Below are 27,485 nucleotides of genomic sequence, written 5' to 3'. Positions count from 1 at the left end.
TCACCGCCCCCGGTTGCCAGTCCCCGGCCCCCCTGCTCCCGGGGCCCGCCAGCTGCGCCCGTGGCAGAGCGCCGCGTCGGGGCCTCTGGCACCTGCCGCGAGCGAGGCGAGGCCGTTACGGGAGAAGCGTCCCCGCTCCCCTCTGGGGAGCCCCCTGGGCCCTGCCGACGGCGGCGGTCGGTCGGAGCAGCCCCGCCATGGAGGCGGTCACGCCAGGGGAAGTCAGGTAACGCTGTCAGGTAGCGGTTCCTTGGCCGGCCCTCTGCTCGCTCCCGGTGTTGGCGGGGTGGCTCCACAGCTCTCCGCGGGGTGCGGGCCCGGACCCAGCAAGGGCCCAGAGCCGGCCGGGGGCCGAGGCGGTGCTGTCCCCGCCGCCCCTGCCAGGGCAAAACCTTCCCGCATACCTGGCCGCGGGGAGGGCAGAGAGCAGGTTTCACGACGCGCCGGTTAGTTCGGGTGCAGGGTGGTAAATGTGGCAACATCGTCCCACAGACCTGGTGCAAAAACCCAAAAGTACGTGGGTATCTTCAGGGGCAAAAATGAGAAGGATTAAATTGTCTAAATATATGGCTACTGTGAGGACTCTAATAATAATCCAGGTCTATTAATATTTAGTTCACAGTACTTATGACCGAGTCCTCATGTATGCCACCTGCATTATATATGTTACATGTATATAATCAATAAGTTTTTTGTAAGCATCAGCTCTTTGTCTGCCAGTAATAATACCTTATTCTCTTCTATGTGTGTCTGACCTTGGCATGTTGCGGGAAGTATTTTGATGATGGACACTACTAGCAGTCCATTTTTTCAGGCAAGCCACAAATTTGCTGTTATCTGATAGACATAAAAGTTACCTCAAGCCTAGAGATACCACAGAGCTGTCAGCAGGGCCATCAGAAGCCTCCCTCCCTCATCAGTCCCACTGCAGGTAGAAGAAAAGGGTAGAAGGGTGCAGGGTTTCTCCTTTCCTGCCAATCCTGCCTCTGTCTCCATTCTTATTACTGGCACATAATATTTGACTGCAAGAACTGCAGAGACAGATCTGGCTTCAAAATGCAAAGCCCCAAGAATTCACTCATGCTGAAATTCAGCTCTGTTAGTCACAGATTCAATTATCAAAGTTTAAAAGCATGGAACTGAATGTGTAAGAAATTCTTCCCATATCCAAACACAGTGGTTCAAAGTCCAGCACATTTTATGTCACCACAGTTGTCTGCACTCTCTTTAATCCTTACATCTCTTGAGGAGGACCCCCATCATCTGATCATTCAGCAGGTGTTTGGTGAACACATTTAAACATTTTCTTTATCTGCTCTTTCTAGTGTCCAAGATGAGGCTGTGGACAAAAGCACCTTTAAGGAATGCAATCAGATTGCTTTTTACAGGTAAAGAGAAGAATGGTAGTGTAAAGTTTTTTAAAAAACTAGTAATAGTAAAAGATACAGGAAGTAGTTACACATTGATTTTTAATCACAGCAAGTCTGCTACATTCAGGGTTTATCTTTCAAAGTGAGCGTTCCACTCACCTGTCAGCATATTTTAAAAGGTGGAATCTTACATATAAAACCTCTTCTGTTAAAATTCAAAAGAGTCAGTCTTCCCATCAGACAAAGCCCCAGCAATGTTTTAACTACACTCAGGCACCGGTTGTTTTTCTTGACATGGGTATTGAATATATGTAGTTCAAAACAACGGAATTCTCAATAGCAACCATTATTCTGTGACAATAACATAAATTATTACAGTCCTGTTGAACAAGTACCTTGGCCAGAATTCAGTATCAAATCTAAATTCTAACTCATTAGTCTCTTAAAGCTAATTATAAGCTAGTAGATCCTTCTTATTGTATTTCTAACTCAGATACCTCTCCTCCAGCTTTTTTTCCTCCCATCCTCCCTCCTTCTCTCCAGTGCTGCCTGGTTGAAAGGGGTGATTGCCCAGTGTTAGACCAATTAGTCACTGATGTACTGGGTTACAGTTTCAGATATTAAATTCTGTTTTGCAGGAAATTATGTTCAGAAAACCCCAAATAACATTTTGCCAGTGTGAGCAGGACTCCATCCTCTTTTCACACCAGCTCTTTCTAGCCTTTCACCATTTTAACTTCTCTAATTTCTCAGCAGGAGGTTGCCACACTTTGGCAAACGTCAGATTCTGTCTTTGCTATGCTTTTAAAAGAAATACTTTACCTGATTGCTCGCATTTGTGCAATATCTGTTTGCAAGGAAACAAAGTCAGTTTACTAATGAAGTTTCCCTCTACGGTAGCCTCCAAGATACTTATCTTCAAATAGTTCATAAAACCTGGGTTCAGCAAGGAGCATTCTACAAACAGCTGAAAGAGCCTCTATTCCAGGGTCTCTGTCCTAAAACCATCATCAGGGCCAAAAGGTGTAGTCAAAACTCTGTATTCAGCAGGCTTGTTGAAAAACAATTTCCTCAGTGTGTATTCTGGAGTTTACAAATTACAAACATACACTGCTTCATCACCACAGAATGTAGAAGCTGTTCACGGGGGGCGGGGGAGGGAAGTGTAGCAGACCAAGCAGGGGTATATGACAGAAAATGAAAAATAGATTTTTCATCTGAAATTTCTGGGGTCATGGAAAGAAGAAGAGTGTAACTAGAAAACTGAGAATTTAGTTGGGACACTTGAATTAAGACTATTAAGGTTTTTAAAAAACAAAACCTATATGGTGGTGATGGGTGACCAAGCCCCTCTAACATCTCATTTGTAAACGTGTACGTGTGCTCAGAACTATATTCTTTTTTTTCCTGCTGGACTTGAAGTGCTGATAAGAATTGTAGTTGAAAAAATTCAAGACAAAATTATTAAGTAAACATTTCTAACAATATTATTGTGTAATATAAGCCACATCAATTAGGGAGATAAATAATGTTCTGTCTTGACAGGCGTCAGAAACGTCTACATCCTGGAAAATCCTTGTATCGAGCACTGCTGGATTCAGTCATGTTAAGTGATGAGAATGTCAAATTCCAAATTATTCATGAGGAGAATAAGGTGAGATCCCACCTAGCATAAAAGGGTGCTTACAGAGAGAGAGGTGAATATTGTCAACAAGTCTGATAATATTTGCAGGTTTTGAGATTCTTCAGTGATAGATATTTAAGATAAGATGCAAAGTATCAGCCTAAAGATGCCCTCACTGGTCAGTATTTATTTGACAACTTGAGGCTGTGCAAGGAGAACAGATATTTTAAGGAACTTAAAAAGAATCTTTAACGACTTTATGAAAAATCTGAATAGAACTCTTTTTAGATGAAAAAAATGTTTTTAATTCAGAGTTTTCTCCACTATTCCAAAATAATAAATTCTTTTTCTGTAATGGAATAAGAAGACCTATGTTCCAGCACCTCCTAACCATACCTTTGTAGTCCTGTGTTTGCTCAAAGGCAGTTTATTGGGAAAAAGAAGTCGTCTTCACATTTAAGAAGACAGCCGGGGAGAGGGTTGTCTTCTATTTCGCTAGTTTAACAGTGTACCAGCTAGCACATTCACTCAGGGAACAGGCAACCTAACCTGTCTTCAGATTATGGGAGTTTAGAACTACAGCTCTCTTCCATGCTCTAAGCATCACACTATGTAGATATTCTGCATAAATGTATTTTCTGCCTCTCTTGTTAATCCTAACCTTCTTTGCAGCCAGCACAGAAAAAGGAGCCCATTTTTGGTCTAGATTTTATGGTAGATGAAAGACTGAAGGCTCTGTGGCTTCCTAGACTATTCAGGGGTTTATAAAAAGATGGCATAATGTAAAATATTTCTGAGGAAGCAGGATCTGGAACTCCAAACGAATCTTTTCTCTCTTGCTTACTCTCCCTTTCTCATTCTTTCATGCCTTTGAAGAAAGCAGGTCTGACTGGCTTCCAGGTAGATGGAAAAGATAATCAGGCCAAAATACTTCAGCCAGTTTTGTGTCTCATGGGAGGAGAAATTAAGAAAGGAAAAAACAGAAAAAAAACTGACCTGTGGTGTAGCAATCCTCCATGGAAGAAAAATGACTCATTTTGTATGAGCTAGAACAGAGTGACTTCCTGGTTCCCTGAACTGTAAAATAAGTTACAGTGCACAGGGCAGTACTATGCATTTTCTTTAGGTGTCATTCTGACACAGTTATCAGTGTCAGCACCACTGTGAATACCAGTGAACACAGACCACTATGTTTTTGCAAAAAGCCCACATCTCAGTAGTATCCCGCTCTTACATTGACAGCACAGTAGTGAAATTGTCCAAACTTTGAAATTAACGTATACTACCCCTGTTTTCCATTCTCCTTGTGTGGAAAGCTGCAAAATGCTAGCCATGAGAGACTTGAAGATAGAGAGTCCACTTAAAAAGAGTTGCTTCTTTAAAGGGGAGAAGTAGCATTAGCTGGTGTAAATTCAGGTGGATGATGATTGTTGCTCAGCAGTGCTAAAGATCATTAAGTCAGAAAGCAGGGACATTTTTTTCCAGACAGTGTTTGGTGATGATGAGTTTAAAAGTAATTTGGTATTTGTTATCACTACCAGTTTATCTGTTTGTTTGCTCCCAGGTTCTTCTACAAGTAGAAATTTGTAAAATAGAAGGCAATATTTTCAGGCTTAAAATTGATGAAGCAGCTCCTCTCAGAGCAAGATACAAAGTTCCTGATGTTCTTATAAAGGAACCTACCACCCAGAGGTAGGTGATGGGAAGATGATTTAGCACCTGAGTAACTTATACAGCTTCACTTGCAAGAATGTTTTCCCTTCTCCCTCATTTGCACTACACTACAGATGTAGTAGTCTCTCTACAATACAAAGTTGTTACAGGATGATAAAAGAAAATGCATGTGGTTAATTTACTTTCAAAAATTCACATTAAATACACAGGAGAAAGTTTTGTTATATGCATAAGAAACTTGAGGCTGTTTGACCCAATCAGAAAACAGCTTACTTTAATGATACATCATTTTTACCTAAGGCATTAGCTGGTATGCAAACTCTGAATAGTTTTCATGGCACTTCTGTAACCACCTGTTGCACTGTGCAGTGAACCCTGAACACAGCATGTATTTTTGGGATTCTTTGCCTCAACATTAGCCTTGGGGTTTTTATAATGTGTGTGGATATTCTCAGCCCATCTTCTGTTTCAAATAGTTATTTAGTTACAAGTGGATTTCACATGCTGCTGATTGATGTAAAGCTGTTGTTGCTTTTCATTTGCCAGACTATTTATATCCCAGAAGGAGCCAGGTTTTTTGGTGCTGTCAAGTGCTAATGAGGACTACAAACTTCAAGTCACAGCAAACCCCTTCCAAATTGAGCTACAGTCCAAGGGTGAGACTGTTCTGAGCATGAATTCCAATGGATTGTTATATTTTGAGCACCTACAACCACCCCCCAATGATAGGTACAGTATCTGTCTATCACATTGTGGTATGTACTGATTGTGCTGTAGCTGAAGATAAACAATTCTATGGAATTGCAATTTCTGTGATAGAAGCTCTTATGCATTGAAATCTGTCTTCTCTTTTACTTCATACCAGTAAGTACAATGGTGAAGTTTTAACAAAGAAATTCTAGATTAATTAACTGCAGACTGTTCTAATCCCTTGCAGCAGCCATGTGCAAAATGCTAACCTCATTCAATGGCCAATTCTGTAAAACACTAAGCATCCTTGTCTTTCTTGGGAATGAGTGGTGGCAGTATGATGAGGTGGTTAGTTTCATCGCCTTTTATGACTAAACTTACTCTTTAGGTAAGTTTTATTCACTGTATAAGCTCTTGAAGTAAGTTTTGTTCAACTTACAATATGCCATATAACTGCAAGATTTTACAGGTCAATCCCACTGCAAAGTGCTGAAAGGGTGAGAAACCACAGTGCAGGACATGTCATGACTAGGAAAAGAACACAGCAAACATCTCACCTAGAGAGCATTATTTCAAAAATTGTAGTTAACAGAGAGCCCTTAAGAGAGAATAACAAAGAAGTAAGAATCTTCTGGGAAGGTAAAACACTGGCACAGATAGAAATAAATGTGAAAGGCCAAGGAGTCAACCTAACTCAAATATGGAGTGAAGGTTATTTTAAGACATTGAATATTAAAATTATTTGCCAGTTGGAGCTGTCAACTTGACATCAATTTTCAGAATAGTCCAGCACCAAAACTCTTACATAATGTATAAGGCAATCATAATGCTAGATTAATTCTTTCCTTACATTAACAATAAACTGATTGTTTCTATGTATTTGTTTTCACTAGAAAACCTACAGCAGAAGACAGGGAGGAAGCAGCAAGTGATTTCTATAAGGTACCCCATGCTTACTCCAATTCCAGCATGAATATTTTGTAGAAGAGAGAATTGATTAGTTAGAATCACATGTTCATTATTCCTTCTGGTACTAAACATAGTCTAACCACTTTCCAGTGAAATTCAAAAAGGACCTGGTATTTCATATTGAGATATTTTGCCAATTCGTAGTTGAATAAAGTTTCGTGTGTTTTACCAGGGCTGTAGAAGGCATCAGTCTGGTAGATCTCGCTTAGACATGTTTTTTCTGTGGCCTTTTTATTTAGAATGTCTTTCTTTTTTGTTCTCTCATTTGATTTGGAGTAGATGTGTAAAAGGGAGTTTTGTGGTGATATCTGGTCATATTCAAATTCCTTGTTAATTGCAAAGAGAATTTGAAAAGAATGAGACTTGTTTTATAACAGTCCAAAAATAGGCCTCCACATACATTCATGTTTAATACAGAAGTGAGATTCTCTCTGAAAAATGACCAGGTCCTGGCAGTGCATAAAGGCACATGCCAGTTTTCTCAGGTGGCTGAGTTATGTCCATGATATAATTTCAGCCTCCTGTAGAGCAGATGGCTGCTTACTCCACGATCCTGTTATAAATGGCAGGAGATATGTTGCCTTCAGCATACTTGTGTCTGAACTCTGGCTTTGTGCTTGATTTGGGGGAATCACACAGCTGCAAGAGGCCACATCTGCTTATTCTGGGATGAATGTAGAAGAGAAAACCAGGAAAGACATTGCAAAAAGTGGAAATTCTAGGACAATGAATGGCAGGGCACAAGACTGAAAGTTTTAAGGGAGGCTAAAAGTATAAGTTACGCATAGAGGACTCCACAGAGTCTTGAGAGTTTTTTTGTTGTATAACACTTACTGTCCAGGGGAGTGGGTTGGTTCCTGTTTGTGTAGGTTTTCCTGTTTGGCTCCATCCATGCAATCTTTACATTTCATAATTATGTTCAACATCCAGAAGAAAGACATTTTTTACAATGACAACAATCATTCACTGGAACAACCTCCCTAGGGACATGGTAGAGTCCCCATCACTGAAGGTGTTCAAGACGCAATTGAGCAGGGTGCTAGGTAACCTCATCTAGGCTCCCTTTCCCACGAAAGGTAGGACCAGATGATCTGCTGAGGTCCCTTCCAACCTGAGGTCTTCCATCATTCTGTGATTCTATCCAAGACCTCAGGTATTAATTTTATGCTGTAGCAGAGTACATGTGTGCTCCACTAGCACACGAGTTCTTCAGTGTAAATTCCTGCAGCAAGATCTGAACTGTGGTTTGTATGTATTTATATTGATCATATTTGGTAAAAAAAACAGTTCACAATGTATAAATCTCATGTTAATAAATATATTTTTCTTAGAAATACATTGTGTGAGCAGTTACATTTGCTAGGCTTAGCTATTTCTGTTTCTGCAGGAGAAACAAGAGGATCTAGGTCTCTGGCAAGAGAAATTTGGCAGCTTCATAGACATCAAAGCTCATGGTAAGTCTCACTGTCATTCTGAAAACAGCTTTACTGCTTTGTATATACCTGTGTTCATTCATATTTCTGTCTGCTTTCTGTTTAGCTATTTAATGTTTATCAGTGTGTCACTCACTCCTTTTAACTTGCCTATCAGATATCAGTGGTGGGTAATAAATTTGACAAAAGTACTGGAACTATTCATTAGATTTCTGTTTGGGGGGAACACATTAAATGTGACCCATTTCATCAGCTCACTGTGTACCATTTCTGACACAGCATAACCCTATCTGCATTGTCTGGCTATTATATAATGCCTTATTTCCTTTTTATTTTCCTTTTTTTTCTCTTTCAGTATCAGCACGTTACAGTGATTTCATTTGTAGTTTATTCTCACGACATATCAGAAATCACAATATCTAGGCATTAAAAATTGTCACAGAAAAACTCTTTTTAAGTGGGGGACTACAAAAGGAAAGACTGAGCAATCTTAAGGGATATGAAGGTTATAGAAACCTGTAGGTCAGTAGCTCAAATGCAATTTGAATTATTAATTACCAAAATTTATGACCATCTGCTGCCTTTTCAGTTGTATTCTGCATTAATTGACTTGGTTAGCTTTGTCCATTACCACTATCATGCACGCTTTTATAGCAACCAGCACTACTCAGCAGCTGCAGTAGGGAGAGGGAAGTCTGAAAGAGCTTCCTTTTGGTGACAGGGGCTTCTTCAGTTCACAGTCAAGACAAGAGGGGCAGGAAGCTGTTGCCCTTGTTCATGCTGTATCTGATATGTTAGGCCAGCGTTATGTTTTTTTCTGTTTCTCTGTGTTGGAGGACTAAAGTCCATATGGTCAGGTTCTGATCCTGAAGCCACTGCTTGTCAGTCTACAGGATCTCTGGTCACCTGCCAAAAGTTGCTCTGGATTCAATAATGAGACAAGATGATATCACTGGCAGAGGCTCTTGTGCATGCTACTCCCCCAGCTGAGGCTGAAGAAAAGAGCAGTAAGAAAACAGGCAACTCAGACTCTAAAGTCCACTCTGCTGTACCACTATGCTGCAAAGTTTGTCTTGTAGGTACTGGCATAGAAACAGGAGATAATTTTAAGCAGTTGCATTACAGAATAAAGAAGTGCCCGCTATTACATTTATTTTTTTTTTATTGAAGTGATTCATTTTATCTTCTTAAACAGATCAAAATCAGAATAAATACAATAAAATCTGTTTAAAATGTTAACTCTGTAGTACATAAGCAATAATGAAAGTGAAACTGAAAGCACATATGAAAGAGCTAATTATTAAAACTTGCTTTTTAATGCTTTTTTTTGGTTAGGGTGCTGTGCTCTTTTGCTTTCAGCTAAGCCTAAGAATAGAACTCTCTTTTAATGTTATTCCCACAGGTCCTAGTTCTGTAGGTGTGGACTTCTCTTTACATGGATTTGACCATGTTTATGGAATACCACAACACACAGAAGCGCTTCTTCTCAAAAACACCAGGTAAGGGTGGCAGATTGCTAGTGAAAGCAGTATCGTTTTTGTAAAGGAGACCTATAACATTGTCTTAATAATTTAATGCAGACAACAGCTTGAGATATGTATATTATATAGTGTATATTTTAGTTTAATGTTACAGCAAGCTGAATCATAGCCCCTGCCCACATGGAGTAAGTTGTTCAGCTTTGCCTTTCCACTCTGCAATTTCATGAATGACCCCTTATGTTCTCTCTCAATTTTCCATGCGTTTTTTTTCAGAATTGCAAGATAGGTCATGTTTAAGCAGAACTCTTAAAAGAGCAACTCCATGGGAGTATGAGAGAGTTCAGAACTCATATTTTAGGACTGAGAGCAAATGAGCAGTAGTCTCACTGGCAGCAAAAGTGTTGTTTAATTCAGATAGCTATGACCAAAGCAAAGAAGCAGTAATCTAGGCTGTCCACATTTCAGCTCTGAATGCTAAACAAAAGACCATAGTACAGAGCGTTCACTGAGTGTTCACTGAGTTTAGTGGGATGACAAGAGAACTAAAATTGGCCTAGTGCAGGACGCTTATATATAACAAACATATCTGTCTGTCCTAGTGATGGTGATGCCTACCGGCTTTATAATTTGGATATCTTCGGCCACAAGATACATGACAAAATAGGCATTTATGGTTCAGTGCCCCTTCTCTTAGCACACAAGCCTAACAGAACTTCAGGGATCTTCTGGCTGAACTCTTCAGAAACGCTGGTGGATATTAGTACAAAGGCAGTAGCTGAGGTAAGTTGCTCACGTTCCCCCGAATTTAATAATGAAAGAAAACACTCCAGGGCAGGGCCAACAGGAACATGACAACATTACTGGAGATTTATCTTTTGCTCTCCAATTAATGGCATTAATGGCAGTTAAGATAATCTAGAATATTTCTACATTAGAAAAAATTAAGGAATAAATTTATATTGGTTACTGGAATAACACTTCAGCATCATGGAACAGCAAGTTTCTTTTCACTCTTGTATTATCTTTATAACCCTCTGCTGTTTCTGGCTGTTGAGCCCGTTGTAATATTTGCTCTTTCAAGAGTTCAGTGACTTTGGTATGAAGAACATACTCTAGACTCAACTTAGGCCAGCATTCCCTAGCTCCAGACAGATACGTATGAATCATGATAACTTTTCTAGAGTCTCTAGATAAAATCCTGAAGGGCATTAACAGTGTTATCTTTTTTGCTCTCTTCCTCCTGTCCTCCCTACTGCTAAATTTGTTGTATTAAACCACTGAAAAGAACAAGGAGATGACTCCTTTCAAGAGTCCAATTACAGAATTTGTATCTTAACAGGTCTACAGGAGAAGGCAGAGAGGAAATAGGTAATGTTGGAGCAGAAAAAATCTACACAGATGGATGTAGCTGGCAGAAAAAAGGGTGGACAAAAAATGTTGACGATCTCTTGGATTTAAGGAATTTTTCTGAGGTTTTAAATTCTTGGAATTGCCACACATTTCTGCATATCATTCTTCTGTGGACTGTAACTGAACTTCAAAAAACATAAAATGTTCAGGAAATGAACTCGCTCAACTCCTGAAACACATACATATAAATTCTGTTAAAATGAAACCAGTGAAAAAAAATCTTGCTTTATTCCAGCACTTCATTACATGGTTAAAATTAATAATTTTCTTTATTACTCATGGTATAGTTATAGGTATTACTCAAAGATCCTGCAGAAAATGCATAGTCTTTAATTACAGAAAAGCTTTAATTACTTTGCCCCTTATTACCGATTTTTCCACATTAACTATTACTCTGTATTTTGTATAAGCAGTATGCAAGGTAAAGGATTTGTGAAGGATATGTAAGAAATGTTCAGTGTGTATTGTTAATACCTGTCAGGTATGTGTTGGGGAGTTTTGTGGCTTTGGCTTTCCACCTTTGCTCCTTCATCGAACAAAAGTTTGATAGAGAGACTCAGTTTTACCTTGGTTTCCTTCAAAGCACGTGTCACTCGGATCTGCTGCAGAGACTGCTAAGCAGAGGGCAGTGCCTCTAACTGATGTGCGCTGGATGTCAGAAAGTGGGATCATTGATGTTTTCCTGCTGATGGGACCCACTGCATTTGATATCTTCAAGCAGTTTGCACAACTGACAGGTACTAACTCACATAATTGGAGTCAGTATAGCGCATTCACCTGGGACATTCTCTGAGGAACATGCTGTACCCAAGAGTGGGTTAATATTTACCTAGCCCATTGTGTGCAGGAGGCCAGTTGTTCCCAAACTGCAGTTTGTGGAGCAAAGGCTGGTGCTTTGTGAAGACAAGCCTTCATCCTTGTTTTCCCTAGCATCTGCAGCTGGTCAAACTGGGCCATAATTGAGAAGCCTGCATAGTTGCTGCTCTCTGAAACTGCTCCTTTAGATGAAGAGAGGAGACACAGAGGACTAGAACTGTCAGTCACCATCAAGACAGACCACCTTATAATGAGAGAGACTGAAGTTAGGGAGTAGTGTATCCTGGAGAGGAGAGAAAGAAGATCGGTAACTGTCCAGTGTGTCCATTAGGGAAGGGAGCAGAGATGGCTTGCAGATATGGGAAAGGAAAGAAGCCAGAGGCTTAGGAGGAGACTAAAAGAATGGAGGCAAGAGGACTAACCTTTTATGAAAGCAAAATTCTTTATCTACTAAAGAGAACTAAAAGCACAGAAACATTCCTGGTAGTTCTTTAGTGTCTTAGCAATGATTGTTTGCTGCACAGATGTTATGGAGAGGATGTGGTTCAGCTAAACAGCAGTAGGAAAGTAGCCAGATTGCAAGATAATTTCACCAAGCAGAAGTGCACACTTGAGTCCCTTTTGCCATATGCGTACATATATCCATGTTTTTTGATTTTAAAAATTCCTAACAATTGCAGTTCCAGGGTTCTCCTTGTACTGCAGCACCTGTGGGTGTGTTTATTCAGGTTCAAGCAGTCACAGGAATTGCATTCTACTGATTAAAATCTCTTTAATTGTTTGCATTAATGGCAGTTAAGATAATCTAGAATATTTCTACATTAGAAAAAATTAAGGAATAAATTTATATTGGTTACTGGAATAACACTTCAGCATCATGGAACAGCAAGTTCCTTTTCACTCTTGTATTATCTTTATAACCCTCTGCTGTTTCTGGCTGTTGAGCCCGTTGTAATATTTGCTCTTTCAAGAGTTCAGTGACTTTGGTATGAAGAACATACTCTAGACTCAACTTAGGCCAGCATTCCCTAGCTCCAGACAGATACGTATGAATCATGATAACTTTTCTAGAGTCTCTAGATAAAATCCTGAAGGGCATTAACAGTGTTATCTTCATTCATGTACTCTTACTAGGCACTCAAGCCCTGCCTCCCCTTTTTTCTCTGGGCTACCATCAGTGCCGCTGGAATTATGAGGATGAGCAAGATGTCAAGGCAGTAGATGCTGGCTTTGATGAACATGACATTCCTTATGATGTGATATGGCTGGATATAGAGCACACAGATGGCAAGAGGTATTTTACTTGGGACAAAAAGAAATTCCAGAACCCCCAAAAGATGCAAGAACATCTCAGGAAGAAAAAACGCAAGGTAAATAATATAGCAGGAAGAAAAAAAATATTTCTTTGTAGTGTGAAGCTACCCAATCTAGCTTTAACCAAACTTCTTCAGATACTGGAAACAGTTTAACTACAACAGTGTAAATTAGGCTGGTGATGCTTCCAGTGCACCAGCCATCTTGTTTAATTCAGTTCCTCATGCCGTTTTATTATTTCATAAATAGTTTATTCTGTACACTGACCATCAGGCTAAGTTTGAGCCATATGAAGCTCCATCTTACAGAAGATGTAGTAGCCCAGTGCTGTCCTTGATGGGCGGAGTAGAAAATTTTTCTACTTAATGTGAGCTTTCACCATTGGTAGTTGCTATCCTTGCATCAGCTTTTGTTTGTATTGATAATAATTTTTATTTTCTGCTTATACTAACTGAGATCTGTCCTTTATGTTGATATGATTACTTACCATAAACTAACTATTTTTTTCTTCTGGTGAAGTGCTGGTATGATGTGCAGTCTGTTATCTTAGTTAGTCTTTATTTCTGCTTTTACAGCTAAAAGATCTTCCTTGGAATTATAGAGATATCAAAATGTACACAATTAGTATCTAAAAGTTGTAGAACTGTTTAATGCTTGATCTTTGCCAAAAGTCAATGAACAGGGGACTGTTGCAATAGCATTCAAGTTTTATAAACTCTTAGTTGGAGCTATAGTACTTTCTCAGCTTTACAGCAAGGCAGGATCCTGGTTTTGGCCGGGATAGAGTTAATTTTCTTCCTAGTAGCTGGCATAGTGCTGTGTTTTAGGCTTAGGATGAGGATAATGATAACACACTGATGTTTTTGTTGTTGCTAAGCAGAGTTTACACTAAGTCAGGGCCTTTCCAGCTCTTCATACTGCCCTGCCAGTGAGGAAGCTGGGGGGCGGGGCACAAGAAGCTGGGATGGGGCATAGCCAGGGCAGTTGACCAAAACTGGCCAAAGGGATATTCCATACCATATGACATCATGGTCAGTATATAAACTAGGGGGAAAGCTGGCCAGGGGCCGCTGCTCAGGAACTCATCTGCTCAGGCCGCTGCTGGCATCGGTCAGCAGATGGTGAGCACTTGCATTGTACATCACTTATTTTGTATATTCTATTACTATTGGTGGTGGTGGTTGTTGTTATCCTCTCTTCCTTTTCTGTCCTATTAAACTGTTTTTATCTCAACCCACGAATTTTACTTCCCCCCCCCCCCCAATTCTCTCCCCCATCCCACTGCAGTGAGCGAACAGCTGTGCAGTGTTTGGCTGCCTGCCAGGTTAAACCACAACAGCAGTTAATGGCAGCCGAAAGCAACTGCAAAATACAATATGTGGATGTTTAAAAAAATTAGAAACTTCTGTTGTTGTTGTATGCTATACAAACTAAGATATATTTAAACATCTTAAAGCAAATGATTTTAAGCGGGGACATGAACATGGAAGTGAGATATTTTCCCATTCACAGAATACAGCAGTGAATTAAAGAGAGTGTTTTTAGGGGTTGGGGTACTTGCTTTTAACTGAAACAATGGGTTTTGGCCCTTATTTCAGAGGTGTGAGCATGAATTCATGCCCTCCTTGTAAATTCAGCTATTATACATGTCTAGCACAGTATATAAAAGAACTGATAACTGCTTTCTAAAATTAGTGACACAGCTACCTTCTTTACCTGACGTGAAACCATTATCTGCCTTTTATGAAAAGTGAACTCTTACTGTTTTATTCAGTACAATTGATGCTAATGATGCATTTTATTTTCTTCTCCTGGCAGCTTGTCGTCATTGTAGATCCCCACATTAAGATTGATCCCACATACACCCTGTATTCGCAGGCAAAAGACAAGGGATATTTTGTGAAAGACAGAAATGGGCAAGATTTTGAGGGCATCTGTTGGCCAGGTAAAAAAACCACTCTGTCTCTACATTTCAATCAGTTTATTTTAAAAATTTTGCAGAATAGTTTAATTGGGACTCGTGGAACTGGAACTGACTTCTTACATTCCTTGCATTCTTTGTAAATATTCATCATTTCAAATACTTGGTGGTTTCTTTGGTACAGTTGTGTTCTAATTGCCTCAGCTGTACAACTTCCTCTGTTACATCTGTTGGCCCTGCAGATAGTCCCAGTGCCCAGACCTAAAAAAGTTGGATTTGTTGATCAGAACAGCCATCCCTCTTCCCAACTTGTCTTGGGTAACAGAAATGCAGTCTGGTCTGTTGCAGTGAGCACAGCTTATGTAGGCTGGATGAAATTAAGTGAACCCTGATACTGAAGACTTTGATTCAATCATAATATAGTGATTTGATGTAATTTTTCATGAGGGGATCTCATTGTGGGGAGGCAAAGGAGATTGTCCCCCTTCTTTGCAGACAGAAAGCCCACAATCCTAGCAAAGGAATGAATACGGGAAAAATCAAGGACTTATTACAACTTCTAGTAGCATGGCAGGATGTAGTTATTCAGCTTCTCAGTGACACTTCCCTTTTGAGCTCAAAATATCAGTGTATTTGAATGATGTCTCTCCCTGGCTTCCTGTTCACATCTGAACATATTTCAAACTGCTAGCAGTCATCCTTAAATGGTGCTGAGCTTCAGACCTCCAGAATCTATGTGTGTTGGTCTGCAAAACATGGCAAGAGTGTACTGAGTTCCAAGTCAACCTGTAACTTGCTCTTGAGCTTTTGTCTCAGAAACAAGAACGACCTGTTATTTCTGCCCATTGTGGAAAACATCCTAGCTTTAGGCCTCTGTATTTAGGTGCAAAGACAATGCATGCATGCACTTAAAATCAGACAAATAATTGGTAACTCCCACATCCACAGGTTCCTCTTGTTACCTGGATTTCACCAATCCTGAAGTGCGAAAATGGTATGCAGATCAATTTGCCTTCAAAACATACAAGGTTTGTATTTATTCACTCTGATCTACATATCCCAGAAAACCTGAAAGTGGGGAAAAGCGAGAAGATAAACTACTGGCTAAGCAAGTTGGTAGCTTTTGTAGCTGTATTATCATAATGTAGAGGAAAATATCTTGATGAGCTGAAGTACTGCACAAGAATTTTCTCCACGGACTTGTCTACGCTAGGAAAGTTGGAATCCATATGCCACCATTGAACCTGCTCACTAGTTGCAGCCATGGGATGGACAAACTGCAGGCATTGTAGCAACCCATAATCTAATAGACCTGCTGCAATTCTAGCTTTTACTACCGTGTTAGCACACAAGGAGTGATGTGGGTGTGCTGTCTCATAGCGCACAGTCACTTCACCCTGAACTTCCTTCCAGTACTCCTGCCGAGTCCTGAAAGTGTCTGGGTGAACACTGGTGGATACCGCTAGTTTGCCCTACCCCGAAGTTCTGCTTTGCAGTAGAGTTGTTGAACCTAGTAGACATGCATAGTAGACTTTTCCCATTTCTTCTCCAGTTTTTCCTCTTCTGGCCGCCTCTGATTTTTTCCTCCTGGCTATCTAATACTTCCCTTTTCCCTGCCTCTTTTGCCTCACCAGATGGCAGGAATAGCAAGTACCTACTGAGTTTTGTAAGAATTGCAAAAATCAAGTGGCCTTGTAGGCTGCCACCCTGACCAGAAGGGCCAACAAAGAGAGATGAGATGAATGACTGGCAGCTTTCAAGTGACCACAGGAGTATAATTACCATGTCTTGCTTTGCTGCCGCTGTTTCTACTCGTACCCCAGACTGGTCTGACACCCACTAGAGAGAAACATGCTAAGTGACAGCAATGGCTCTGTTGTGTCCTAATTGCAACCCTGTATCATAGGGATCCACTAATATCCTCTTTGTATGGAATGATATGAATGAGCCTTCAGTCTTCAAAGGGGCAGAACTAACAATGCAGAAAGATGCTGTGCACTACAACAACTGGGAGCATCGGGAAGTACACAACCTCTACGGGTTCTACCAGGTAGAGTATCTGGAAACACAAACCAGCAGTTACTCTCATGGAGTATGTCTAATGTGGTAATTTACACAGTAGTAGGTATTCTGGAACCTCCATCAAGGACTGAAACTCTGCTGTGCTGGCTGTTGCTATGTTTGAAGTAAACTCTGTGATTGGTCACAAGAAAATGTGACAACATCCGTGCCTCTCTACTATAACGATGTAAGTGACATTGGCTGTGACTACACTATATTAATAATTTTTTTGTTCAAGTATATTCCAGTAAGAAAATGTTGCTTTAATAATAGGTATTACTTGTGGATACAGATTTCTTAATTTTCTTGCCTTGGAAGGGCTAAAAAAGCAGTGTAGCAAATATCCTAATTATAGAATTTCTCTTCCTGACTTTTATATTAATGATTTTCAGCAAATGGCAACTGCAGAAGGACTCATCAGACGTTCTTCAGGAAAAGAGAGACCATTTGTCCTCACACGATCTTTCTTCGCTGGATCACAGAGGTATGGTAAGTAAGGATTAGCTGAATGCCTTCCATGCTGCTTTGTTCTGTTAATTTTGGTGTGCGGTAGTTAAGAGAGGACAGAAACTATCTTAGAAATACTGAGTGAGTTCATAAGAGCGCAAGTGCTTAAAAAGATCAGGAGAGGCTGGCAAAGTCTGTACAAGTTAAAAGCAGAATAACAACCTGTATCCTGTGACAAACCACTACCTGCTTTTATTACATATTTCAGGAGCATGCATGTATAAAGGAAGAAAATTGCAATGAACAGCAGTTCGCCAATAGTTCATGACCATTCTTGTCTTCTTTCCTTAACTGCAAGCATAAGCTGAAGCATATGCCCAACTTTCCTGTGTAATGCTGAAACTGGGTATTTCTAGGGGCAGTGTGGACTGGAGACAACACGGCAGAGTGGGGTTACTTGAAAATATCTATTCCAATGCTTCTCACCATCAGCATGGCAGGGTTTTCATTCTGTGGAGGTAAGGTGTTTAGTTGGAGTTGCTCACTATGCATAAATCACTGGTGCCACCAAGCTTGTATCCCAACATAGACTTCAACACAGATGATGGAAAGCTCAACAGTCCAGTGCATTTCCAGGCAGTTTCACAGATTAGTCTGGTTTCAGAAGCCAAAACCCTGGCTCTTGCCATTATTTCTCCACTAACTCTTAATGTTTGCATTCCATCTGGAGCAGCGATCCTCAGGTGATGTTTCGTAGCATCACTGTGACAGTCCTCTGTCACTAGGGAAGGCACTTGCTCAGCCTCCAAAAGCTCTCTTGAGATTTTTGTTAGAGGATAACTTGTTACACAAGTTCTCCCCTCTTATTTGGACAAGCAGCTGCCCAACAGCAGAACTGCAAGCACACTGTGAAATGCATGGATTTATACACTTGGAATGTTTGTTAGAGGAGAACTTCACATTTTTCAGAATAATTTCCAAAAATGTGTATTTTTATTTGTCTGCGCAATATCTAGCTGATGTGGGAGGGTTTATTGGAGATCCAGAACCAGAATTACTTGTTCGCTGGTATCAGGCTGGAGCCTACCAGCCCTTCTTCAGAGGTCATTCTAACATGGAGAGCAAACGGCGAGAACCGTGGCTCTTTGGGGAGAAGAACACCCAGATCATCAGGGAAGCCATTAGAGCACGCTACGTCCTCCTGCCATATTTATACACACTGTTCTATCGGGCACACACAGCGGCTGAACCGGTTATGAGGTAAGAGCATAAGTCAGGAGGTTTAGTGACTATCTTCAGGAAGTTACTTGGAGGAGGGAAGTTAAATTACTATCACTTACTTTTGTGATTACTTGTTTAAATATTAAAAAGAAAAAACACAGAATTTACTAAATTCTATTTTCATGCATTCTGCAAGCATTGGTAAGGTTCTTAGAGGAAAATTATATGTTTGGGATTTTTTTCCAAATGACACCTGGAACACACTATTCAGTAAACACTGCACAGTCTTTAAAAGTACTGTGGACTCCAGACTTCTCCTGATGATAAACAACGTTATGTAGTATTCCAACTCACACTTAAAACAGTGCTTAATGGACTCTGAAATTGCTGACCTAAAAACATAAAGGCCATTTTGCCCCTCATGAAAATATTTGCTACTGTTATAAAAGCTTATTTCATATTGATAATTTGATCATTTATCCCTGCAGTATTTCTTATTATTTTTCTTTTATTAGAGAACCTAATAATCTAGAACAGAATTGAAATTAGAAAATAAACTTTTGTTCTGCCGCTCTCTAACCTCTGAGAAAGTGTCTCAATAGAACTGAATGCAATAATCCTTTCAGGAAGAGATGATTGTCATTAATCTCCCTGGCATTGCTGTGTCTTTGAGGTTGCCCTAGAACCATCCTTTTGCACCACATTTACCTTTGCTTATTGTTATGTAAATACAATACATCTCCTAAGTTTTTAAAACATAAAGGTCTCTTTGAAAAGGGTTGAGTGGTTTAAGTTTTGAAGATCATTTGCATTACGGACATAGTGCGAGCATGTCTCTCCACATGTATAAGCATAGATGCCCCTATTGTATGCACTGACATAGACTCTGGGTTTCTGTCTTTCTTGAAATGAACCTTATGTTGACATGTGCACTGCCCACAATATTAAATAAAACTTCGATTCTGTGCCTACTGCAGTAAATTTAACATAATTAGAGAGGAAGCATGGTAGTTTTCTCACTGAGACAAGCAGAGTGGAAAATGTGTCTCATTAGCGAGCACATGAACAACAGGGCTGCAGTGAACAAGCGAATGTCCATGAGTGAGCAGGTGAACCAGGCTTTTTGTGTAAGGAAACTCAGACCCTGTCTCTGAATGAGCTACTATTGTCATAATCTCTCAAACTTTAAATATAAAACTCCTCTTCTGTAACCAGATGGTTATGGCACTACCCTTTTTTGAGAAAGACTGAAAATTAACTTCTGGTGCAGGTTTTTCAGTCATGACCAGGAGGAGACAGGCTATAAAAGCACTCGTGAGCTGCTGAGAAGAGGAAGGACTGTGCTGCAGGAACAAGCTCATCAGGTGTCAGCATTGCTGGTAGACTGTGTCAGAAAGGCTTATCCATCTCTCCTTTGCTAGAAAGAAGGTATATGTAGTGCAAGTTTCTAAGGAAGAAGGCAGGAGGGAAGAAAGTGAGGCTGCAGGAGGCCAAACTGTAGGTATATTGGAGTGTCTTAACCTATGTTGTAATGGGATCTCTCATCAGTGACTCAAAAGGGCTACTTTAAGGCACAGAAGAAAATCTTGCCCTATCTTCAGTTCTTGATAGCTGTACCTTGTAAAGAGAGGGAGAAAAATGGAGCCTGAAAATGCCAGAAGGCCTTGAACAGGCTGGCAGGAGAGGAGAAACTAACTGAATTCACTATCTATCTTTCTACAGGCCTCTCTGGGTAGAGTTTCCAGGGAATATAGAAACTTTTGGCATGGAAAATGAGTACATGCTGGGTAAGCAGATGTCTTGTCATTCTCTGGAATTTGAATTAAGTATTTTTGAGGGGATCGAGTGTCACATGATGAAAAGAAAACATGAATACTCTGCCCAAGACTTTTTAAAATTATATTGTAACTGAATAAAGAACTTGAGACCTCTTTAAGGGACCTGGTTTTAACAGCACTTTGAAAATAGGGGTCATATGAGGTGCAAAACCTGAGTTCAGTCTCCCTAGTCACTTTGAAAAAACATGGTTTGTTCTTACCTGAAACATGGAAGTTCACTGTAGGAGCTATGACCACAGTCTGCTTCAGAAATGACAGTAGCAAACAACTACCATCCAAAGCTGATTGTTTTTTACTCTGATATGGCTGGCTGGTAAAGTCAATTTTCTCAGAAATCAAGCGTAAGAGATAAATGTGTTTGTGTAAAGCACAATCAGCCTATACAAGAAGAGAGAATGGGATGGGAATGTTGCATTTCATTATTTTTGTGTTACCTGTGAGCTCAAGAGTGCCTACTAATGCCTACTAATGAATGGACATTCACTTCTTGTGAAGAAATCTGACCAAGGTAGTCAGGACACAGCAGCAAAGCTAAGTGTGGTGAAGCAGAGCATTCCAGAGGACTCTGGGAGTTCAGCTTGCATCACCAGTGGGCAAGGAGGACAGAAGGTTATCAAACTATATAGTCTATATACATTAATGTATTATTTTAGGAGTAAAGAAGAACCATCCACAATCCAGTAAGCTTAAGCAGATTTTTTTTTTTTACAAGAACATTCCTGTCTTCCACTCTTCTGGTTAGGAAAGTATATTTTTTTGTTCAACCAAAGAGCAAACAGGCAGTCACCTCTTAGACTATGAGGGACCCAGAAGTGCCACCAAGCTGGTGAGTATGCAGTGCAGCCAGCTGCATCCCAGTGCCATAACAGAACAAGACGCAAGCAGCCATCAGCTCCCTACACATGCCTTTATTTCCAGTAGAAAGTGAAGCTAAGCACATGGCATGCCCAAGCAAGCCCCTAAAATGGCAATGGGAGGCTGACAACCCCAGAGCACACAGATGAGATGCAACTTTGAGGACAACAGCCATGTTTGTTTTTCTCCAGGAAATGCTTTGCTGGTGCATCCAGTCACAGAGCAAGAGGCCAAGGCAGTGACTGTTCTGTTTCCAGGGTCAGAGGAGGTAAGGATGAATATGAAGCTGTTCAGCTGTTTAGCCCAAAGAATTATTTTATACAGCAGCCTTCCAGCTCCCCATCTCATAACTTTTATGTGGAAGAAAAGGGATCTTTGAAGAAAGGTCATAAGGAAATCAGAGGGAAGTTGTGGGGAGGGAAAATTATAACAAGGAAATACAAGCGTCAGTAGCCTGGCAAGTGTGTAGCAAGGGCTTTGGCACGTACAGAGATTCGTTCCGCTCTGAAGTAAAGTTATTTATCCGCGGGATGGCACTGTGATCCACTGCTACACAGAGTGGTTGGCTGCAGCAGCTGAGAGGTAGACGAAGGGAAGGAATTTGGGGGAAATAGTTCCTAAGTGAAAGCTTGAGACTCTAGCGAAGAATGAGAGGAAAAACAGCAGCAAAGGGGAGTGTGTGAGACCATGCCTTGTGAAACCAGTAATGTACCTGAGGACACTTAGAACTCTTCTCAATATAAGGAGAAAAACAGACTAGGCTCTCCAAACAAGTTAAGAAAAATATTTTTATCAAGATCTCCGTGGGAATTGACTGCCTGGCACACTTAAAGCAGTTAGAACTGCTGGCAAGTGTGGTGCATAGGAAGTTTCAGATGTAGCTCTTTTTTGTGAGCTGTTATTAGCAACTTTGTTATTAATTTTCACTTCAATATAAATATGCTTATTTTGGAACTTAGCATTTCTAGATTAAAAAAAGAAAGAAAGGTATTTCATTGTTTTGCACTTCTAGATGCTTTAAAACGTACAAGATGTTATGCAAATTGTAGAAAAGGTCAGCTCATTTTTGTGCTTCAGAAATGAGAATTTATTCTTTCCATCCAGAAAGGCCATTTGATTTAAAAAGTAAATGCTATTTCTTGCACATCAAATAGGTTTTTAGGAATAGTGACAGTAAGGTTAAGCAGAAGAGCATCTGCACAGGGAACAGCTCTTGCCATATATGTCATGCTCATTCTTTTTTCATTCTTCCTAGATCTGGTATGATTTTAGAAAATTTGAACGAATGGAAGATGCAGGCACTCTGAAGATCCCAGTAACACTGGAGAATGTATGTTTTTGTTTTAAAATACTAATTCTATTGAGCAGGAAAAAAACCCAAAACAAATAGGCTTTTGTTCTGTCAACATTCAAAATCAGAAAAGTGACATTTCAATTTCCTGGCAGGAATGTAATCTAAAATAGCTTTTGTAGAGAAGAAAAGTCCCATCTCCTTTGTTGTTAGATGGAACACTGTTGTGTCCTGGTGGTAAAGTGAGGTGATGTAAGGGTGACTTCTCCAAGCAAAAATATTTCCCTTGTACACATGCAAGAAGATTACTACTATTCCCATTGTCAGTTGAATAGCTTTCTTTATGTACTTGTGGTAAAAGTTAATTTCTGAGCTTTGATAAGAGCAAGCTTCACTTATCCCTGTTCCAAGTTAAAATTATATGATCAGAGTATATGAACCTTTCTACCCTGGCTTTGTTTTTTGCAGATTCCTGTATTCCAGCGGGGGGGCACTGTGATACCTCTGAAGACCACAGCTGGAAAATCCACTGAATGGATGATAGATATTTCTTATGAACTCCACGTGGCCCTAGACACAGAGGTACTCCGAGATGACGTTCCCTTTACACAGTTGCCTTTTACTTCATCTGACCTTTTCAGGTCCTTGCTGCCTGTCTGATCAACACAATGGTATCTGCAGCTGTATGCCCAATGGCTCTCTTCCACTTCTATTTGGAGAGGCACTCCCACTGTTCCCTCAAAGTGAGACTATCTGAGTATAACAGAGGCAGAACATTTTTCTGACCTTTCTCAGCCCTCCTCCACTCCCTTGGAGGAAGGAGCAGAGAATGAGCAGGCCACAAACTTCCTCTTGGACACAGAGAGAGAACTTCCCACAACTGTCTTTTCTAATAAATGAGGTGATATCTGGCACACACATCAATTTACAAATCCAGGATGTCTAAGTCTTCGAGCACTCTCAGAGCTGGACTCTCTGAGCCTTCCAGGGGTAGCGGTTGCCAAAGAAAAATAAATACACACCCTTCACTACGAAGTATAAGATATAGTGAGACATTTTTAGTTTCATTGTCCAGCACTAGAAGCTGCTGTTAATTTGTACTCCATCTGGTGTGTTTCACAGGCCTGTGCAGTAGGTGAGCTCTACCTAGATGATGGGCATTCATTTCAGTACCTCCACAAGAAGCAGTTCCTCTATCGGAAATTCACTTTCCACAAGAACTTTCTGTCTTCCAGGTAACAGCAATTATGGACAAAAGCCACCAACACACTGTCATTGGAAATGCCTTTTGTAGTTCATGAGGCCTTCTTACAAGTGTAGAAGGTTTAGTCTCATCTGTTGCTTAGTGAAATCCCAGAGTATGCAGAATCTGCCATAAAACTGCAGTGGTAAATAATGTTCTGCGTAAGTCTAAGGGCAGCAACACATGAAATACTGAGGTGTCTCATACTGTTTCAGACTAGTCAAATCTACAGATTCTACAGATTTACTCAAATGCAAAGAAAGTCATCAGCAAGAGTAAAGCCTATCAGAGAGACAAAAGAAAAACTGGGAGATTTGCAAATAGGCAACACCTAGACTGTTTGTATTTTCTAGGTTGTATTTTGCTAAGATATTCTTCACTGTAAGGGTGGTTGGCCACTGGAACAGGCTCCCCAGGGAAGCGGTCAAGGCACCAAGCCTGTCAGAATTCAAGGAGCATCTGGATGACGCTCTTAGTCGTATGACTTAGTTTTAAGTAGTCCTGTAAGGAGAAGGGAGTTGGACTCAATGATCCTTATGGATCCCTTCCAACTTGAGATATTCTGATTCTATGTGGGAACCACAAACAGACACCATTACCTGTAGTCTCCAAAAGTCATAAAAAAATGCACCATATATATTAGCACAGTAAAATATACAAGAAAAGCACTTGAAAAGAAGCACAAGGGGAAACAATCTGCAAAGGTTGAGTGAAACAACCTAAAAGCCAAAAATACTCCTAGCTGCTTGTAAGGAAAGAAATGCTAAATATGTCAATTATGACACTTTTACTGTTGACGTATGTTGCCCATAGGGCTGTGCAGTGTATAAATGGTGATTTTACAGGGGGTTTTTTATTCCTTCAGGGTTCAAAAATATACAGGAGGTGGTCCTAAAACTACAAAATATAACAGAGCAAAACTGTAGACTAGCTTGGATAATGTAGTTGAAAGTATGCTTCAAATCTCTTTATCTGGGATGTGAAATCTGAAAAGCTTAGAACAGAAAAGAAAAATATTGCTAAATTGCTAGCAAATCTGGAAATTGAAAAAAAGTAATTTTGAGATGAATGATACAACATTCTGTTCACTCTGGAAAGGAAAATTTCATTTTGATTTGAGGGTTTTTAGAGTTTTTAAATAAAGATTAAATTAGTTACAAAATGAAAGGTAATTGTGCCTTGGAATGAAACTTCTTACTTCAAAAATGTTAAAATTAGCTTTACATTTCTACTTAGAAGTTTTAAGTACCATTTTGCAAAAATCCAGAACTTCTCTGGTATTCAAAGCCATGCTTTTTGCCACAAAATATCTTCTCAAACTTTCTGTCTTCTAACTTTGTGAAATCTGCAATGCAGTGAAAAATTATCTGTTAATGGAAGAAGGTTTTACTTGTTTCAGGAGAAAGGTAAATAGAAGAAAGGAAAGCAATATAGGGAACTTCCAGGGTGAGACTGAAGTAATACTTTCTCTGTATGATGCTGAACTTCAACTGATGGACAGAAACTAATGTATATGAAATGATTTTCATTTTTCAGCTGCACAGATGAAACCGGACAATACCACACTACATGTGTGGTTGAACGGGTGATAGTTCTGGGATTTGGACAGCAACCCACTTTTGTGACAGCCCGTTCCAAGGGTAAAGAACTGAATTCTATTTTACTACGATTTTTTGAAATACTGTTGCTCTGCTGCCATTTGCTAGCGGTAGCAAACTGACAGCTCTAGAAAGGAAGTGCTACAGCATAGAGAGCATCTTTGGTTTTATTTGCTACTTTTTTTGGTATCAAGGACAGAATTTAGTGAGACAGCAGCTACTCACCACTAATATTACATGCAGAACTGAAGGACACTTGCTTTGTAAGGCAATAGATACATCAGTAAAAGTGGTTCAGAATTATCAAGTTCAGATAACTTTGTCCTGCACAGAATATGACCAGAGGTAGCATTTCAAATGAAGGACCATTTGCTCTCATCTGTAAGCCTGCCTAGTCTAGAACAGGAAACTTGCAGACAAAACCAGGATTATTTTTCTGTTCTCTTGCTCATTCAAAAGTGTCTGAAGTTTGTGACTATGTGGGGATCTCTAAAAGTTGTGAGGGATCCCATATAGATAGGCAGTAGCATCTACAGAAAGGGCTTATAATTTCTGGCTGCTTACCAAGCTCGTCCCTTCTCTTTGTGAGTCATACGGACATGGACTTTCTACCTCCACTTGCCAATCTCAGGGACTTCTAGAGTGTTCGGAAGAAAACCTATGCTGAAACAAGGGTTCTCTTTTTCAGAAAAATCCTTGAATAGTTCCATAGTTTGATGTGCCATAGTTTGAAAGGCTGGAAAGAAAGAAACAGTTTTTCCAATTTTGCTGCATTCTTATGTGTGTACTGGGCAGATATGACTACTATTATTTAATCAATCCTTTCCACCAGTGTCAGGGACAGTCTGAATTAAAAACTGGAGGGAGTCATGTGTAACTGTGTTTCAGAAGGGTTATTCTTAAATCTTATAGTAAACTCTCTTGTCCTGTTCAGATGGGGAAGAAAAAGAAGTGGTTTTCACATATGATATGAAGACCTCTGTGCTGATGCTGGAAAATTTAGCCCTGAGTATTAATGCTGACTGGGAGATTTCCATCAACTGAAAGAAGACACAACTTCTTCAGAGGATTCATTGAGAGATTGAGGGGAAATAAGTTGGGAGGACTTAAAATATTCACTTGAATCCAGTAAATTAAGGAACGTATTTCCCACCTACGCCCCCAAACTAACATTTCCTGCAATATTTCTTTTAAAGCACTAATTTAAACTTGGATAGCTCTTCTATTCAGCAAAAGTAGTAATAGCACTAGGGTTGTATCTTTGGGGAAAAAAGCTAAATACTATCTGCTCTGGGATAGCTTCAGTTAGACATTGAGTTCTGCCTTCACTTGCACCAAAAAAATCATGAATTGATGGGGCGGGATTGTGAATTGATGGGGCGGGATTGTGGCTCGTTGGCATGGGATTTAATGTAAGTATTTGGAAATCCCACTATTCAGAGACTGGAGTACTTGAGAAGAGCAGATCTGGGCCAGTTTGACAAGCAGCATCAGTAGATATGCCAGATGCAGTGGTTATCATCAGAGCTCTGCCTGCAAGCTGCCTTGTCAAAACAAACACAGAAGGAGCCACCCAGTGTGATTACAGACACTTCCCCTTTCCAGTCCTTATGACAATGCAAAATTAGGCAGCCTGTACCGGAAAGTAAACAACAGGCTAGCCAAACAGTTCAGTCACCAAAGATGAGGTTTGAGTAGGTTGTGCCAGTCAGTTGTGCGATAGTAAAAGACCATAATGTGGGAGTGCAGAAGTCTCTCCAATAGCTGTCTTTGAAACTGGTATTTGGATTTTCAAAAGGCACAGGTCTACGTAAGTGCAATACTGGCTTAGGGTAGCAGCTAGACTCACACAGAAACATTTTCCATGTTATTGCTCCCCTCTCTTTGCAAGTACTACTTGAGAAAAAAAGTCTTTTGTTAAGAAGACGTGGCACTTCGGTTGTGCTGTTCGGTTGATGGTTGGACTTAATGATCTTAAAGGTCTTTACCAACCATAATGATTCTATGATAGAATTGACATTTTTGGATGATTGAATGTCATTGGTTAAAGCCAGCTCACTGAAGCAACTCTTTTTATGGACAGCTCTGCTTTTCCACATCTTCCACCTCTTGCCAAGGTTTGGCTTCCTTCACACATATTTTAGTAATTTCTTGGTCAGTTTTTAGTATTTGGCTGAGATTTGCACTTGGTATTTATGAAGCAAATTTTTAATTTTAATGGGATTAATT

The 27,485-nt window shown here is 40.0% G+C and overlaps 1 protein-coding gene across 1 annotated transcript; it reads left to right on the top strand.

Annotated features, from left to right (window-relative positions):
• Positions 1-70: 70 nt before the first annotated feature.
• On the top strand, positions 71-26,300 carry GANC (glucosidase alpha, neutral C; the record flags this gene model as incomplete). Its single annotated transcript, XM_082000722.1, has 24 exons — positions 71-226; positions 1,326-1,388; positions 2,916-3,024; positions 4,559-4,686; positions 5,215-5,397; positions 6,252-6,300; positions 7,715-7,781; positions 9,163-9,259; positions 9,841-10,021; positions 11,235-11,388; positions 12,602-12,837; positions 14,600-14,726; positions 15,651-15,730; positions 16,609-16,752; positions 17,156-17,252; positions 17,627-17,728; positions 18,227-18,470; positions 20,154-20,218; positions 21,316-21,392; positions 22,380-22,454; positions 22,884-22,997; positions 23,538-23,650; positions 25,195-25,298; positions 26,191-26,300. Exons 1-24 carry the CDS (start codon positions 198-200, stop codon positions 26,298-26,300), a joined length of 2,748 nt encoding a protein of 915 aa, XP_081856848.1. The 5' UTR covers positions 71-197.
• Positions 26,301-27,485: the final 1,185 nt, after the last annotated feature.

This window comes from Phaethon aethereus (assembly GCF_964289735.1).
Source record: "Phaethon aethereus genome assembly, chromosome: 5".
Classification (NCBI taxonomy): domain Eukaryota; kingdom Metazoa; phylum Chordata; class Aves; order Phaethontiformes; family Phaethontidae; genus Phaethon; species Phaethon aethereus.
The sequence above is the reverse complement of the archived record's forward strand: the minus strand, read 5'-3'. Positions and strand labels throughout refer to the sequence as shown.